General features: G+C 33.4%; 1 protein-coding gene across 1 annotated transcript in view; it reads right to left on the bottom strand.

The window, feature by feature from the left end:
* INTS7 (integrator complex subunit 7) overlaps positions 1-17,219 on the bottom strand; it is a 65,234-nt gene that overhangs the window by 26,790 nt on the left and 21,225 nt on the right. Inside the window, exons 8-12 of the mRNA XM_074309100.1 lie at positions 14,011-14,128; positions 10,382-10,516; positions 5,740-5,837; positions 3,050-3,289; positions 725-862 (exon numbers count right to left, since the gene is read on the bottom strand). Of these exons, the coding sequence (XP_074165201.1) occupies positions 725-862; positions 3,050-3,289; positions 5,740-5,837; positions 10,382-10,516; positions 14,011-14,128 (729 nt within the window). The remainder of the gene's footprint in view (positions 1-724; positions 863-3,049; positions 3,290-5,739; positions 5,838-10,381; positions 10,517-14,010; positions 14,129-17,219) is intronic.

Here is a 17,219-nt window from a genome sequence, read left to right on the forward strand (position 1 = left end):
CAGAGGTAAAACTTGAATCCAGGTTTTCCTCATTCCAAAGTCAATCATCTACCCACTTTACCATTATACTTCTCTATAAGTATACACCTTTTTTGATCTATTTATTAGTCTGGAAAATAGCTGTCTAAAAACTTTGGAATCTATTATGAAAAACTAAACAGATGAATAATTTATATTCTGAATATCTCCATTACTTTTAGTGTTTCTCAAATTTTATTATTTCATGATCTTTATCAGAAAAATTCCTAAATGTTGATGTCCTATATTCTCTTAAAACAAAATATTCTTTCCTATGCTTTTTCCAATTTAAAAAAGATAGGTGATGATTCTGCTGATGAATAGTAATAGGTAGATACAGAGACACTTATTTCTTATGAGCAGAGTCATGATTCTTCTGAGTACAGGAAAAGGAAGAAGTAGAGTATAAGGAAAGTAGGTAGTGATGATGTGCTAATGAGATTATGTTAATAAGATGTAGTAAACTCCCCACTCAAATCTTTAGGACTCCTGCAGAAGCTTGTGGTATGGTTAATATTATATACATTTTATTAAGAAAAAACTTTATCAAGTAGAATTCCTTTCCCTACACATCATCCAAACTCTTAACCCAAACCTTGGAATTCATATTTTTGTCCTAAGCACCAAGTATGGTTGGTAATTCCTCATTCTAAGGGTGGTTTTATGTTATCTCTCAACACAAATCATTTGAAAAGTTGGTACTTACCATTCTAGATGCCTGTCTGGCAATACGGTAAACTGTCCAACCATTAGACACATTCTCAAGTTGCTGTTTAATAACGGTTTTAACTTCAGCAGATAATGCTTTCTGACTGGCTACAAAAATCACAGTAGCCAAAGAAACCTAATGTCAAAAAAAAAAAAAAAAAAAAAAGAAAAAAGTTAATTAATTTTCCATATTATAGCAAAGTTATAAAGTATTTAATTTAATTTAAAGTATTATGAAATAATACTCCCCTAAAGTGATATAATCTCTTGTACTGAAACATAAATCATTTTCTTGAGCATCATAAAGGCTAAAAAACAAATCTAAAATACTTAAACAAAAAAACTAAAAATACCTCCTATTGATAGCCTATAATTTGAAAGATTTTAAAAATTATACTAGTAGTCAAATCCAGTATATGGCTTATTTAGATTAGACCAAATAAAAACAAGCTCCCAAAATTTTAAGGAACATAAGCTGTCTTCAAGATGAAAACATCATTTCAATTAGAAATGAGCTTAGTTGGTTATTTCAGAATAACTGCAAATTCATACACGGGCTTAACTGGTATATGCTTTACTACCAAAATTTGTTACTAGAAAAGCCCTAACACAATAAAGTGCCAACATGCAGTGCCCTCTAATGGATGAAATATAGAATACTTTTTTGGGTCATATGTGAATTTCCTCCAAGTCAGTTGTTTCTGCCAGCATTTTTCAAGTATTCAATTAATTAATATGTATTTAAGTCCTTACTGTGTGTCAAGCACTGTGCTAGCAACTGGGTATAAATATATTAAATGAACAATCCCTGCTCTATTTGCAAGCAGTTCTCAAGTAGAGTTTGGAGGGGCTGACAGTCCACCTTCCTCATTTTACAAATAAGTAACAGGCTAGGAAAAATTAAACTTCTTGTTCCAAGTCACACAGAAAAGTAAGCAGGAGAGCAGGAATTCAAATCCAACTCGGTAGATTTAAAATCTAAGAGCGAGGGGAAGAGAAAGTAGAGGAAAAGGGAGGAAAATAACTAATTTTATGTGGCTCAACATGGTTATTATCAAGTTAAAGTATACCGATTGGTAACAATCAGGACACCAGCCTGTGCCCTTCTTCTCCACACCTTTTGACTCTATGACCTTAGGGAGTTAGAAATCTTCCTAATTCCCTCCCTATTTTTGGCAACAGACTGTTTTGACTAATACCACATTCACTTCTCCTTTAAGATTCAGCCTCAAAATTTCTCACCCAATCTAGATTACAGTAGCTGTAGTACAGCTTCATGGACATTATTTCCCCTCCTGTACTCTACAATCCAAACAAAAAAAGTTTTTTTCTGTTCCTGACACAGGATACTCCATCTCCTATGGCTCCCATTGTTTTTAAATAAGAAGCATTTAATTCATAATTTGTTTCACATATAGAAAAAAATCATTTTTTTGACACTTGGAATTTAGTTAAGATATTAGTAAGAGCATTTTATTGAAGAACTATCCCATAAAACAGGGACAAAGATAGTACAGGATTGTTATGAGAGTCAAATAAAATATTTGTAAAGCACTTAGTATAATGTCTAGTATGTAGAAGGTTTATTCTCTTCCATTCTCCTGAAGGTTCTTAGGAAAAAAAAGTAGTTTAAGAAGTAGCTTGGTGTATCCAAAGTTAAAAAGAACTTTGCAGATCATGAATGATAACCTAACTCAAATAATGTTCACTGTTCAAAATTAGTCAAACATTATGGTTCTTATTCCAATTTTAAAGTCAATTTTTTCTGTATAGTTTTCTCATTAATGTTGTATTTTCACATATTTAATTTCGTGACTCTTAACACCTAAATTCAATACCCCAACTGTTTTAATATTAGGTCAAGTACTATAAAGTATTTACTTCAAAGGGTTAGTGTTAAGGTTCAAAAAAAATTAGGAACAAAGATTTAGAGTTGGAAGGGGTTTTTAAGGTCACTGAGTCCAATCCTTTTATTCTGCATATAAGGAAACAGAAGCATGACAGGTAGTGAAAACAGGTGAAGGGGCTTGCCCAAAGACATACAGGAAAGATGTGAATCGTGTCACACCTATGACTCTACATCCAACATGTCTTACAATTGTAATAATACAGTGATCCTTTGGACCATCTCTTCAGCACTTATCAGATACTAAAATAGGCATAAGACAAATGTTAACTGACTACAGTAACTGTAAAATAAGCTTAATTAATATTAATTGTAAGCTTCACTTAAGTATTATAGTGGTATAAAAGTTTTCAAAACAGATGCAGCTGGGCCAAGGTCTATTCATCAACAATGCATTCCAAAGAAGTGGTTTCCTACCAAAAGTTCCTGTTGTTTATCTGTAGCAGAACGTCCAATCACTTTGTAGAGTTCCATTAAGTCTCCAAGCATCCCATCACCCAATACAGGCAGCTGCATGGCAATGGAAGCTAGGCAGTGACACATGAGAATCCTGGATGCATCCTGAGCACTGTGCAACTGAGTCAGCAAAGACTCAACTACTGACTGGCTAAGATGAGGACGGCACTTGGCCAACTTCACCATACAAGTCAAAGCAATCTGCATATATATTAAAAAAAAAAAAAAAAAAAAGTTTAGTCAATTCTCATGTGCCTAAATTCAAATTAATCCTTATTGCAAAAGAATTATGTGCACTGTTTCTTAACAACATGGTAGGCTAACTTCTTGAAGAGAAATATCATTTTCTTTTAGAAATACTTGATGTATTGAATCAATACAATCCTATAATAAGTTTTACCAACTTCATCATGCTTAAAACTAAATAATAAAAGTAAAGCCATTGCCTTTTTGGCTTGGAACAAGGTCTAAGGATCTCCTGGAAAATTAAGAAAGTATTTCATGTCCAAATCTAAGTGTCATTATCTCTGGATCTTGATTTACAGAATCAGAGAAATTCAAGTGTGGGACAGAACCTCAGTGGTCATCTATATTAAACTTCATGGAATAAATCCCATGTGTATTATCTTAGAAACTCTTCTTGCCCTTGACAGAATAAGAAAAGGTTCCTCGCTTTTCCTCGAAGTGCCATTACATTCTAAAAGGTTATTAGCTCTTGAGTAAATCTTGATCTTCTAGAAACAAATAATTTTAAAATTGGAGGGGGCCACTAACCTGGGATAATATGACCTGAATCTTAGGATAAGAATTGACTCCTATTTTCACAATTACAAAATGAAAAGGAAGGATAAAATTATTTCAATGATTCTTTTAAGAGATATGAAACTACATAATCTAAGGAGACCCTCAGCAATTATTCCAATAACTCTCATACAATAGATGAGTAAATTAAGGTACAAGGAGGGTTAAATGCCTTGTTTATGGCCTGCCAACTAGTCCTTCATATTCATCACTTCAACTAAGTTTTCCAATCTTGGGAATAAATGCTGAAGAAAGCAATGCTGGATATTAATAGTAGTGATATGTCATAGGAGTCACTATGTCTAAGACATGAGTTTCCTTTATCATGTGCTCTCCTACTATGCTGGTTCTTCACTCCTAAGTGAAGGCTATCCTATCTCTAGTTCTTAATTTCTCCTTATATCTCTGAATATGACTACTCTTGGGTAATCTGTATCTACTCTATTGGGGCAAGATCATATGTATGCTTGTAAATCCTTTTCTCAGAGAAGATGGTCTTCTAATGTCCAAATTCCCATCAGGTGAAACATACTAAAAGGTACTAAAAACATATACTCCCTCTCCTGTGGGGACCATTCTTTAGTGCCATTTCTTTAATTTCCCACCATTACGGTGAAATTTCCTTTTCACTCTTCTATTCCAGGCCTTGCCTTACTTTGATTTTATGTCATGTTTCCACAGCCCCACCTCTTGTTAACTATACTAAAGGTTATCTCTTCACTATGCACATGGGGACTTGGGTGGGTGTATATTATTAGTTTACTTCTGTTGCATAACCATTCCCTCACCATTCATACAATTTTTTGGTGTATTATTACTTCCCAAAAAAGATACTAATTCAGTTGCATGGAATTGTTGGAAATTATATAGAAAGCATTTACAATTTTCTTCCTCTTTCTCTTCTTATTTGCTAGCTTCTTTGTTCTTTCTTCTATTCCTTAATTCAAATTATTTTTTAAATGATAGTTTATATATGTTAAGAATTGACTGACTTAGTTTTTTTTCTTATAATTGTATTTATTTACCTTTCTTGGGTTTCTTCTATTAAATTTGGAAAGGTCTTTTTTTTTTTTAAATCAGTGCTGCTTTAGATAAAAATGTTCAGGATGTCACATATATACTATTCCTTCCATTGATATCTTTTATGTTTAAAAACCATACACCATTTCTCTGATTTCTTGTCACTGTCGGGTAATCTGGGTTACTCAAATTGGCCTTTCTTCATATTTAAATATTTCCCTCCTGGCTAATTTCAAATTAGTTTTTGTTGAAATAGTGAATTTTAAGAATTATGTCCTTTAAAGTTTGAAGTATGAGACTTAAAATAAATCTTAGAAACTATTTCTTCTTATCATGTGGATTCAGCTGTAGGTACTCTATTTTTTTGTGCATAATTACCTTGTTCTAAGGTTTTTTGAATTGTTGAAGATTGCAGAAAAACTGATTTGCCATTTTGCCAGTTAAGGTCTCAAAGAAGTGTTTTCTAACTGGTTATAAGTAAGATAGCATCAAAACCCCGAACCATGAAACTTCATATATAACAAATATTAATATTCATGTCATTATAGCATTCCATCAGCTTTAGGTAAAATAAATAGTTTTATCATCAATATTGTATGTTTTAGACTATAAATTCCAAATTAGAGGAGACTGTCAATTTCATCTACTTTATACAGTTTTCAAGATTATTTTATGTAAACATATGCTTATCCTTCTCAGTGGTTTAAAATTTTATTTTGTCCATTTTTGGGTGATATTTTAAATTAAAAGATAATTTTTAAGTAAAAATTAAAATAAAGCCTTTTGTTTATATAATATAAACAAGTATGCTAAGCATGTAATTGTTTTACCTTTAAAGTTGCTTGAGCACCTGGACTATCATCTTGACTACAAAGCACTAGGAGAGACTCAAGGCCAAAGACTGCATCCTGTTCCAAAGCCAAAAGTTCTAGAGAAATAAATTACACATTCTGGTGTGATAAAATATTAAAAATAAAAGATAATTACACTGAGAACAAACAGCCTGAGAAACAGAAATCCCCAAAATTTATAAGGCTATTACAAAAATTGTAATTAAACAAAAACAGTTTCATAGAGGAAAAAAAAATGTACTATTTCTTCTGAAATTAAAATATTTATGCTTTATTAACTCCTTCATTACTTTAATGAAAAATATTTTTTTAAAAAAACCTTACACTTATTAAAATCAGAAGTCAATATAAAAAAAAGTTTTTGGGTGGGGAATACTATAACAAACAGCATAAAGCATGCTAAGTCTTCTTTTATAGATAGCATGTTTAAGATATAAATGACTAAAATTGCCCTTTAAGAGATACATAAAGGCAGCTAATGGTGCAGTGGATAGAGCAGCAGCTTTGAAGTCAGTAGGACCTGAGTTCAAATGTGACCTCAGACACTTAATACTTCCTAGGCTCTGTGATCATGGGCAAGTCACTTAACCTCAATTGCCTCAGGGGAAAAAAAAGATACATTGTGTGCAGAATACTGGAATTTCTATGGAAATATTATTCAGGAAAACAAAGACTTATAGTTTAGAAAGCTGAATTATACTTATAAGTTGTAAATACAAACCAAAACAGAACTCTTGCAATTAAGCTTGTAAAATCCTTTGTATTAAAAATGCAATTTTATCTTTGTAGCAGCAAGGAACTAGAAACTGAATGGGTACCCATTAGTTGAGGAATGGCTGAATAAATTATGGTATAAAGAAACTATGAGCAGGCTGATTTCAGAAACTGCAGTGATGCTGAGTGAAGCAAGCAGAACTAAGAGAACATTGTACATAGTACATGTGATGATCAGCTGTGGTGATTTAGGTCAAGTTCAATAGACTTGTGATGAGGAGAACCATCTGCATCCAGAAAGAGGACTATGGGAATTGAATGTGGATAACAATATAGTATTTTCACTTTTTTTTTTTTTTTAAATTGTTGTTCGCTTGCTTGTGGTTTTCTTTAATTTTTCTTTCTTTTTGATCTGATTTTTCTCATGTATCATAAGTGTGGAAACATGTTTACAAAAATTGCACATATTTAACCTATATTAGATTACCTGCTATCTAGGGGAGGGGGTGAGGGAAAGGGAGGGATAAAAATTTTTAACACAAAGTTTTGTGAATGTTGAAAACTATCTTTGCATGTATTTTGAAAATAAAATGCTATTATTTAAAAAATGCTATCTTAATACCTTTTCACAACTTAAAAGCAATCATTCTTCTGTAGTTATTTGAGAACTCTAAGTTAAAAACCTGAAATTTCTTCATCATGCTGACTATAATTCAGTTTCAGATACTCAACATCTTCCATCAATTCCCTTGGTGGTTTCTTTTCTCTGATTGGAAATCTGGAGAGTGAGGCACTAAATTTCTCCCAAAGATTTTTTTTACAGGAACCTGGGATATGAACTAGAATTTCTAGGGAGTTCTCCACTTTATCAGAAGCTCTACTTGGTTTGCACTCCACAGAACAACATGACTCTATAGCTGGTAACTCCTTTCCCCATCTACCTTCCATATTTGTAACCTTCCACTTTTCAATTTCCTTTTGACTGCTGTGTTCCCCAGTAGATTTAAAGGCAGGGTCTGTCTTTCATATTTGCATCCCAAGTGGTTAGTATAGTATGTAGCACAAAGTATGTTTTTAAAAATGTTTATTTTTTTATAACTATGGAAATTGTTAGGATGATATCTACATTATAGACTATAAATACCTGCTCTGGGCACAGCGATTCTATGTAACATTCCAAAAGTTTTAATGGAGTGTTAAGCTATTAAAGCTTTAAACTGTACTGAGACTTTTTTGTAACACTCTATATATTCATAGATATAGATATCTCAACATAAATCAGCTAGGCAGTTGAGTGGATGGATCACTAGGTCAAAGACCACCTGAATTCAAATCTGGCTTTACCCATCTGTCCTTCTATCTTTTTTCTTTCAATAGAAGGGAGAGACAGGAGACAGCAAGTACCAGGCAAGTCAAACTACCACCACCACCACCACCACCACCACCACCGCTCTGATCACCATTTCCCCACAAACCCTGACAAAGACATCCCAGGATTCAGAACCCAAGAATCTTGAGTACAGCAAAGCTTCCATCCCAATGTCCTTGACCATTATCCTATGAAACAATCCCTGTTAAGATGTAGTCTGGCAGCTTCTCCTGAAGGAGGTACAGCCATAGCCATTTAATATCCAGAAAAGAAAAGTCCTCCTCCCAATGACCTTAGTATTGTCAAATGTTTCACCATCAAAAATTGATATGATTTTTATCAATCAAAATGACATTGAAGAAGCAGCAATAAGCAAAACAGTCTAAGGATGTATGAAAATATTTAAACTTCTTTTTGGATTTAACAAAGAATCTAAGTGGGTACTCATAAATTAGGGAATGGCTAAATAAGTTATGGTGCATATAATGGAATACTACTGCACTGTTAGAAATGAAGATGGTTTCAGAGAAATTTAGAAAGACTTGTATGAAATGATGAAGAACAAAATGAACAGAACCAGGAGAACAATTTACAAAATGATAATATAGTAAAAACAATTTTGAAAATCTTAATAATAATAACTATAATCAGCATAGTGAATAATAACAATTCTAGAGGCTTAATGATGAAACATATTACCTATCTCATAAAGACTTAAGAGTGCAGATTGAGGCATATTATCTTTGGATATTTCCAATATAGAAATGTGATGAGCTTGCCTATACATGTCTGTAATAAAAGTTTTGTTTCTCTTTGATTCTCAATCAGAAAACGATGGTGGGAGGGAAAGTAGATTTTTGCTCATTGCAGTTTTTCACTTAAAAAAAAAAAAAAAAAAAAAGCATTACTGTTTGCTTTGCTACAGTATCCTAAGAACCATAGAACTTTTTTGTTTGACTTGCATTTGAAACTTTCCATATGTCAATCTCGCCGTTTAGAATATGAGCTTCTTCAGAGCAGGTACTTTTCTATTCGTATCCCTAGCACTTAAAAAATGCTTTGCATGTAGTAGAGTAAATGAACGATTAAAGCATTTATGCCTATGCAATAGTACAAATAATGCTTATTTAAAAAGAAGAATTAAACCAACCAGTAAATAGGTTTGATTATTTAAATCAGAGCAACATACAAATTTATAAAGATTGGAGGGCAAGAAGTGCTTCTAAGGAAATGTGCTCCAGATAGACTTAGTAAAGACTAAAATGAATTATGTATTTATAATTCCTTTATAGAAGACTAAAGTAAGCAACCAATATAACCGGCAAACTCCTGATAGATACTATTAATTGACAACTCAGTGCCATGGACAGTGCAGTAGTAAAATAACCAGTAGATTTAGAGCTAGAAAAAATAAGATTAAAGTTCCAGTTCCAGTCCCTACCCCCTGGGTGTGAAACTTCCTTAGCTTTCTGGTTTCCAAACAGAAGTTGGACTAGATGGTTTCCAAGATCTGTTTTAAAGATCCAGGGGGTACCTTACACATGAACGCTTAAGATTACTTTATGATCATCAAATGCATATACATGTGTTTTAAAAACCTTATAGTCAATAGGTGAAAAAAACTCCGTAATATATCACAAAACGCTTTCTCCTAGCTAAAATAAATTCAAAGTTTCTGAAAGCTTTAGATAAAACAAGTGTGTTAGGTTGAATCACCTTTTATTGTTTCAGCCCTTGAGTATGTTTAATGGGGACCTTGAAATGATCACACATATTTCCCCCAGTTTCTCATGGCTATATATTAATAAAAAGAATTTAGGACATGGTGGTTAACTTCAGAAAAGATACTTATCAGGAAAAGTCAATAGTTTCCCTACCTGCAAGAATACAGATATTATTCTTATTCATTTTCTTTACTTTTTGATCTGATTTTTCTTGTGCAACAAGAGAATTATATAAATGTTTACACATATTGAATTTAACATATTTTTAAGACGTATAACACATATTGGCTTGCTTGCTATATAGGGGAGGGTTGAGAAGAAGGAAGGGAAAATCTGAAATACAAGGCTATGTATGCAATGTTAAAAAATTATCCATGTGTATGTTTTGAAAATAAAAAACTTAAAAAAAAATACAGCTATTAGAAGAAAAGCTGGAGGAAATGTAAATACAATGCATTTGACATTCTAAGCTCACTACCTATATAGTTTTAAGAATCTGCATCATTCTTATTTTGCTCAATAAGCTTTGAGAACTCTTTATATAAGCCTCTGGTAAAGTGAAAAGCAAAAGAGATGTTATGGTGTCAAGTAAGGAATACTGGACTTAGCACTTGAAGTCAGGAAGGCCTGGGTTTAAATCCCACCTGTGATACTAGCTTTGTGATCCCTTTGCTGATAAGTCACAATTTACCAAATCCTATGACAGAAAAAACTACTTAGAGATTAGAAAACAAACAAAAACACAAACAAAAAACACAAAACCAAACTGAGATGAATATGTAAGTCCTCAACCCAAAAAATTGCTTAAATTTACCTTTTTCTTGACAAGAAGCAGTTATATTAGTTAGGACCCTCACTCCATGAACAGCAATACCTCGGTTATTATGGTAACAGCATTCTTGTGCCAATCTGACTAAATCAGAAGATCTTGGTGAAGTAACTGTATTTCCTAAATGAACAGAAGAAAAAAAAACAAAAACAAAAACAAACGGTACATGTAATTCTTTAGAACTCCCTGATGTGGATTGTACCCTTAAAAATTTTTTAAGTTAAAACCTCTTCCCTTACTTTCATCTCATTTTTTCCATTCCTACCAATATTATAACATTTCTTCTCCCTTTATCAAGAAGAAAAAGACAATAGGTAAAAATAATTTTAAAATGATTTCATCTCCTAAACTTACCCTGATCTTGCCTTCAAAAACAAGCCTAACAAGAATTAATGTAAAAACAAATAATAGAGGTATATTGTAGGACTCAAGATTTCACACTTTTAAAATGGATTACATTGAAATAGATGATGCATACAAGCCTAGTCTCCTGACTAGTTTTATTTTCAAACTATTTGCATTTGTGATTCATGTAGAAATTTAGAAAATCATATACTCTATAAACTGGAAGGAACTTCAGTTTCTAGATGTGGAAATTTAGGTGCAGTGACTTCGAATAATTTGCCTAAGACCACCTGGTGAGCATTGGAGTCAGAAGTAGGACTCCAGAACACTGTTCTCTTCATGCAGAACCAAAGGAGCAAATGCTTCTAAGCAGATGTGCTCCAAGTAGACTTATAAAGAGTAAGAGGGATATGTATTTATAATTTCTTAACAAAAGACCAAAGCAAGAAACCAATATAACTGGATATTCTGATAGACATTTATTGCTTATGGACACTCAGTACCATTCCCAGTATAGTAGTAACAGCAGTAGATTCAGAATTAGAAAAAAATAGATTAAAATTCCAACTCCAGACTGTACTCCTTAGGTATGAAACTTCTTTACCCTTTCTGGTCCTTTGGTGTCTGGGCCATAAGCTGCAGAATTATTATTATATATTTTTTTTTGACACATGAATGTTGATGGAATATGTGTATTGTGTAGATTTAGTTTTGGGTCTATGAAAAGGGCTGAAACTCTGAATATGAGCACTGGAATCAGACAGCCAAGCACTTAAGGCTAATTACCTATTGGACAATAACTCTATTAGCATGTTTGGAAAAATGGCTCTTTTCACTATTTGATCTTTTGGTGTATAGATAATCATAGAAGGGATTAGAGAGTAGAGTGAGGCAAGCCAGACTCACTTTGCAGAAGGACCAGGAAAAGGGAGGTTGGTGGAAAGCTTGTGGAAGTTTTGTCCATCTCCTTTATTTCTCTCCCTAAAGACCAAGGACTTATGCTTATCCTGACTCTGGCTGATCTGAGATCTCTAGGGAGCTAGCCCAGACTTTACAGGTCTAGATTTTAAACCCAAAGGTTAACAAGGGTAACACTCCAAAGGAAGACAGGAAAGGAGAGATGGAGTCAAGTTTAAAAATGATTCCTCCTTTTAGACTACATTTCAAAGTGTGTCCTGGTCTCTCTTGCAGAAGATCAACTTGTCCCTTCTGATAGATTGCCAAATTATAAATTCTTTGGAAATAACTTCCTTAGTTAAATCAAGAGCCTATTAATAATATTACTTTACTATCACAAATATAAATATTGCCTTAATATTATTTAATAACAATTACATTTCACATAATAAAATTATCCTGACAAAATGATATTAATTTCTAATAAAATAGACAACCATGCATACTTACAGAGAACTATGGTACAACAGAAAGAGAACTAGACAGAGTCCAAAGACTTGGGTTTTAAGTTCTAACCCTGACATTCAGGAATTTATAGTAACAAGTCACAATTTCCCTTTTATCATTTTCAAAATTGTGGTAATCCTGCTCCTAGCAGATATATAGCACATACCAAGTGTCAAGCACGGTATTAAATCCTCTATAATTATTATCTCATTTGATCCTTTTGAGGACTACTTCTCATAACAGTCTTGGGAGGGAGGTGCTATTAAGCAGAGGTTAAGTAGTTTGCCTAAGGTCATATAGCTAGGAAATGGCTGAAGTGTTTTCTGAACTCAGGCCCAGAAATCCATTCACTGTGCCATCTAGCTACCTGCCTCACTTCAAAGTAGCTGGAAGGAAAATATTTGTAAGCTGCGAAGTGATATATAGTAGAAATCATTATTGTTGAGACTTACAGCTCAGTGGACAGTCAAATCGCCCTCTTAACCCCCCATTCTCTGTCTGATAAAAGTGAGTTGGAAAACTGGGCATATTATTTTCAAATATAAATAAAATAAAGCCAAATATGAATGATGCTAGGTGTTTAGCCATACCATTATCCTTTTCCCTTTGTATGGATAATAAAGAACAATGACTAAATAAAAGTATGTTTATATACACATATACATCATGTCATCTATATTTATTCCTTCCACATTGCAACTTTCCCTGTCATGATTTTGATATATTGTGGGTCAGCACAAGAAATTAAATGAGAATGACAAGCAAAAGCCAGCAGACAGAGAGCCTATGAACCCAATATTTAACCCAAATGTTATAATAAGGTACTGTAAACACCCCATAAAAGAAAAAGAAAAAAATTCAGACTTTCTCTGGTACAAAGGGAAAGCCAAAAATTTTTATGGGGACTTTTCAGATCTCAGCGAAATCTACTCCTAACCCCCACAACGTGGAAGGGATAATTGTACTTAAACTGCATGGCATAGTAAAAAGAGCTTTAACTTTGAAGCCAGAGAACCCAAGGTCATCTCCTAACTCTGCTATTTACTCTGTGTGACTTTAGGAAAGTAATTTTACCCAATTTCTTCATCTGTAAAATGCAGCAGTTGATATAACTTCGAAGGTCCTATTACTCTACAAAAAGTATATCTAGGGGCAACTAGGGGGCAAAGTAGATAGAGCATCAACCCTGAAATCAGGAGCACCCGAGTTCAAATGTAACCTTAGACACTAAACACTTCCTAGCTGTGTGACCTGGGCCAGTCACTCAACCCCAATTGCCTCAGCAAAAATTGCAAAGAAAAGCCAAGGAAATAAAAAGCATATCTGATTATTTCACACTTGACACAGCCAGTTTTGCTTTCTCTGAAATATTTTTAAAAAGGAAATTGTCTTATATTATCAGTCAAAATCTTGTCTACTGTAGCTTTTTGCAAAAGAGGTGTTTAATCAAATGACTTAATTGATCATAAAAACAAAACTAGAGCAAAACAGCCCGCAAATCTTGCTGGAAAAAAAAAAATCAGGATAAGAGATTTATTGGTAAGTAAACTATTACTTTTTGAGTACAAGTTAATATGTACCTTTGTATTGTGGGGATTTAATCAATTTTGTTAATTATGACATGCCTTTATAAATACAATAAATAAATCATTGGTTATCAGGTTAAGTATAATACCACATTACCATTTTAAGCAACCATTAAAGCACTGTTCTACCCCACATCCAAAGCCAATTATCAGCAATTGATGGGCTATCTGATAACTATAATGAAAGCTGGAATACTAGAAAAGTACGTTAGGATCTTTCAGTATTCTAATTTTATGAAACTGAGTAATAATCTGCAGAAGACTTCTCATCCTCTTTACCTGGAGCAAGGCTGAAGTAATGCTTGATTGCTATGGTCCCTGATAACGTGGACAGAACAGAGAGCATTCCTAGTTTCAAACTGTCATAAGGAGTTAGGAGGGCACATTCACAAAGTACCTGAAATTCAAAATTGACACAAATAAAAGGGTTAAACCACTCCTCGGTATCATTCTGATGTCTATTTAGTTTAATTTTTCTAGATTTTAAACTAATTATCAGTTATTTTATAAGAGGTAAGATCAGAATCACCTTGGCAGCTTTAAGAAATACTTTTTTGAAAAATTACAATAACACAATGAACGCAATATTTACCCTCTCTTTACTTTCTTTCCTACTTATCATCGTTATAGCTAGCCTTTATATGTTGTCTATCATCTGCCAGTTCACTGTGTTCAGGATTTTACAAATATAATCTTATTTGATATTTACAATAACCCCGGGACTTAGGTATTATTATTATCTCCATTTTAAGTTGAAGAAATTGAGGCAACGAGAAGTTAAGTGATTTACCCAAGTTCACACATTTAACTAAATTCTGAGGCTGGATTTTAACTCAGTCTTCCAACTTCCTGTTAAGGATTGCCTAAATCCTACATTTATAGATTAATGTAATTTTGTGTTATGTCTTCATAAACTCCATGAAAGCAGGTTCTGTGTCATATCTAAAATACCTTCATCTCTCCTAGCAACAAAGAATTCTGCACCTAATAGGCATTTTTTACTCATTGAGGTTGAAGTACTTCTTTCAGAATGTGATATATTCCAAAACATACTGCTTGTCAACAGATCACAATCAATTCAGTAGGCATTTATTAAACACCTACTAGGCATTACAAGCATCCTCTTCAAGAGGCAATAAGACACAAACCTCACCAAGTCCTCCATCTTCCTAACTTTTCTGTAGAGGACATCACCATACTCCCAATTACCTAGGCTCACAGCTCAGGGGTCATCTAGAACTCGTCACTGTCTTTCACCCTCCATATCCAATCTGTTGCTAAATCCCATCAAGTCTCCATTCCCGTTATTTGTCAGCCTCTTTCCCCAGCTCCCAGTAGTGACTTCTCCCTGATGGAAGACTCTTCTTACTATAGAGTACCTTCTATTAGGCTATCAAAAAGATGTTACTGACATACAAACCTCACCAGATTATACTCCCACTGTTCCTAAGTCAATAGATTCCAGTGGTTCCTTATCATCTCCAAAAATAGAAAACTTTCTGGCATTCATAGCCCTTCTTCTATGTTTCCACTCTTCTTACTGCCTATCCTCAACTTCCTAAATGCTCCATGATACAGTAACATGGGCCTTTCTGCAGTTCCTCACAAAAGACACTCCATTTTCTGACTAGGACATTTTCACTGGCTCTTCCCCTATGCCACTCTCTTGTTCATCTCAGGATTTGGCTTTCTTTAAGAACCTTGCTAAAGGGGGCAGCTAGGTGGCGCAGTGGATAGAGCACCAGCTTTGAATTCAGGAGGACCCGAGTTCAAATTTGACCTCAGACACTTAACACTTCCTAGCTGTGTGACCCTGGGCAAGTCACTTAACCCCAGCCTAAAATTAAAAAAAAAAAAAAAAAAAAAAAAAAAAAAAAAAAAAAAAAAGAACCTTGCTAAAAACCCACTTTCTATAAGAAGTCAATCCTAATCCCTTATAATGCTAGTACCTCCCCTCTATTTATTATTTCCAATTTGTTCTCTATGTAGTTTGTACTGTAAAGAGTTACTTGCATACTGTCTCCTTTGTAGCCTGAGTTTTATTGAGATTAAAAGCTATCTTTTACCTTTGTTTATATGCCCAGAACTCGGTACAGTGTCTGGCCAATAGTTTGCACTTAATATACGCTTGCTGATTGGCCAAGAATTAATCTAGTAAACACCTGTCACAATAAGACAATGTCAAATCAACATACTGAACAACACTGAACAAATAAATTTCACTTCAAATTATTCATTTAAATTTAAAATTATAATTTTAGCCTTCAATGAACTAGTACATTTGTTTTTATATGCATATTGTTACAGAGTATTTAAGAAAAAAAAAAAAAAGAAAGGAGCAAGTCAGTGATCCTCATCAACCTTGCTGAGAAGCAAGCTAATTCTCTTTTGAAACACAGTCTTTCAAGCCAATGAGGTTAGAATGAATGGAATCATTCAGAGCTGCTTAAAAAATGGGTTAAAATAGCCTGATATCATCAAAAGTACAGACAGGCAGTGTACTAAATATAATGGTGAGAGTGTTATACTGTGTAAGTAGTTATAATGGTAGGAGAGTCAAGAGATAGGGGTTTCAGTTCTGCTTTAGACATTTACTAGCTATTTTAACTATAAGCAAGCCACTTAAATTCATCAGAAACTTAGTGTTCATCTCTTAACAACGGGGACAATATCCCCCACATTACCTACATTACACTCACAGGAGCATATAGCTTGCCATTTGATTATTTTCCTCTTTAACTGTGTGTAAAATCTTTTCAGTTTTATGTAATATGAATTATCTATCTTCTAAAATTGCTTCTATTTCTTGTTTGGCAAAGAATACATCTTCTATGAATAACTGTAAGATATATAATCTGTTTCTAACAACACAACAGGAGAGATGATGTGAGGAAGACACTTTTTCAATCTCCAAGCACTATTTAAATCTGAATAATTTTTTTCTATAGTATCTGTATCTCCCTAAAAAGACCTCTCAGTCATATTAGGCTGAAAGAATCTAAAAGAATGAACAAAAATAGTTGAGTATTATTCTAACTCTCCTACTTCCTAAGTAATAATTGGGTACATTGGATTCCCATATGCAAAATGGAGACACTTAGATAAAAAGAAAAAAGAAGCTTTTTTTCAATATATTGCTCAGTATGATGAATTTTTTCTCTTCCCTTTTTTATTTTTTTTTAAAGTCTGTTATAAAACATAGCTCTCAGGGAATGGGAGGGAGAATAATAGTTTAAATAAACTTATGTGATATAAAGACAAAAGTTTTTCATAAAAAAAATTTTTTTTTAAATGATAAGTTCTGCTCTTCTGAGTTTAAGGGTTGCTATAAAAGCAAGTCTTCTTTTTTCAGCTTGGGACTGGTCCTTAGGAGGAAAAGCTGATTTTGTTTCTCTGCTGCTTGAAGTATTAACAGACCAGCCCAAGAGAAGTTCGTGTCAAAACTTGAACCTTGCTTCACCTCTATGGAATACTTTCCTATATGTGAT

Source organism: Sminthopsis crassicaudata, chromosome 4, assembly GCF_048593235.1.
Source record: "Sminthopsis crassicaudata isolate SCR6 chromosome 4, ASM4859323v1, whole genome shotgun sequence".
Classification (NCBI taxonomy): domain Eukaryota; kingdom Metazoa; phylum Chordata; class Mammalia; order Dasyuromorphia; family Dasyuridae; genus Sminthopsis; species Sminthopsis crassicaudata.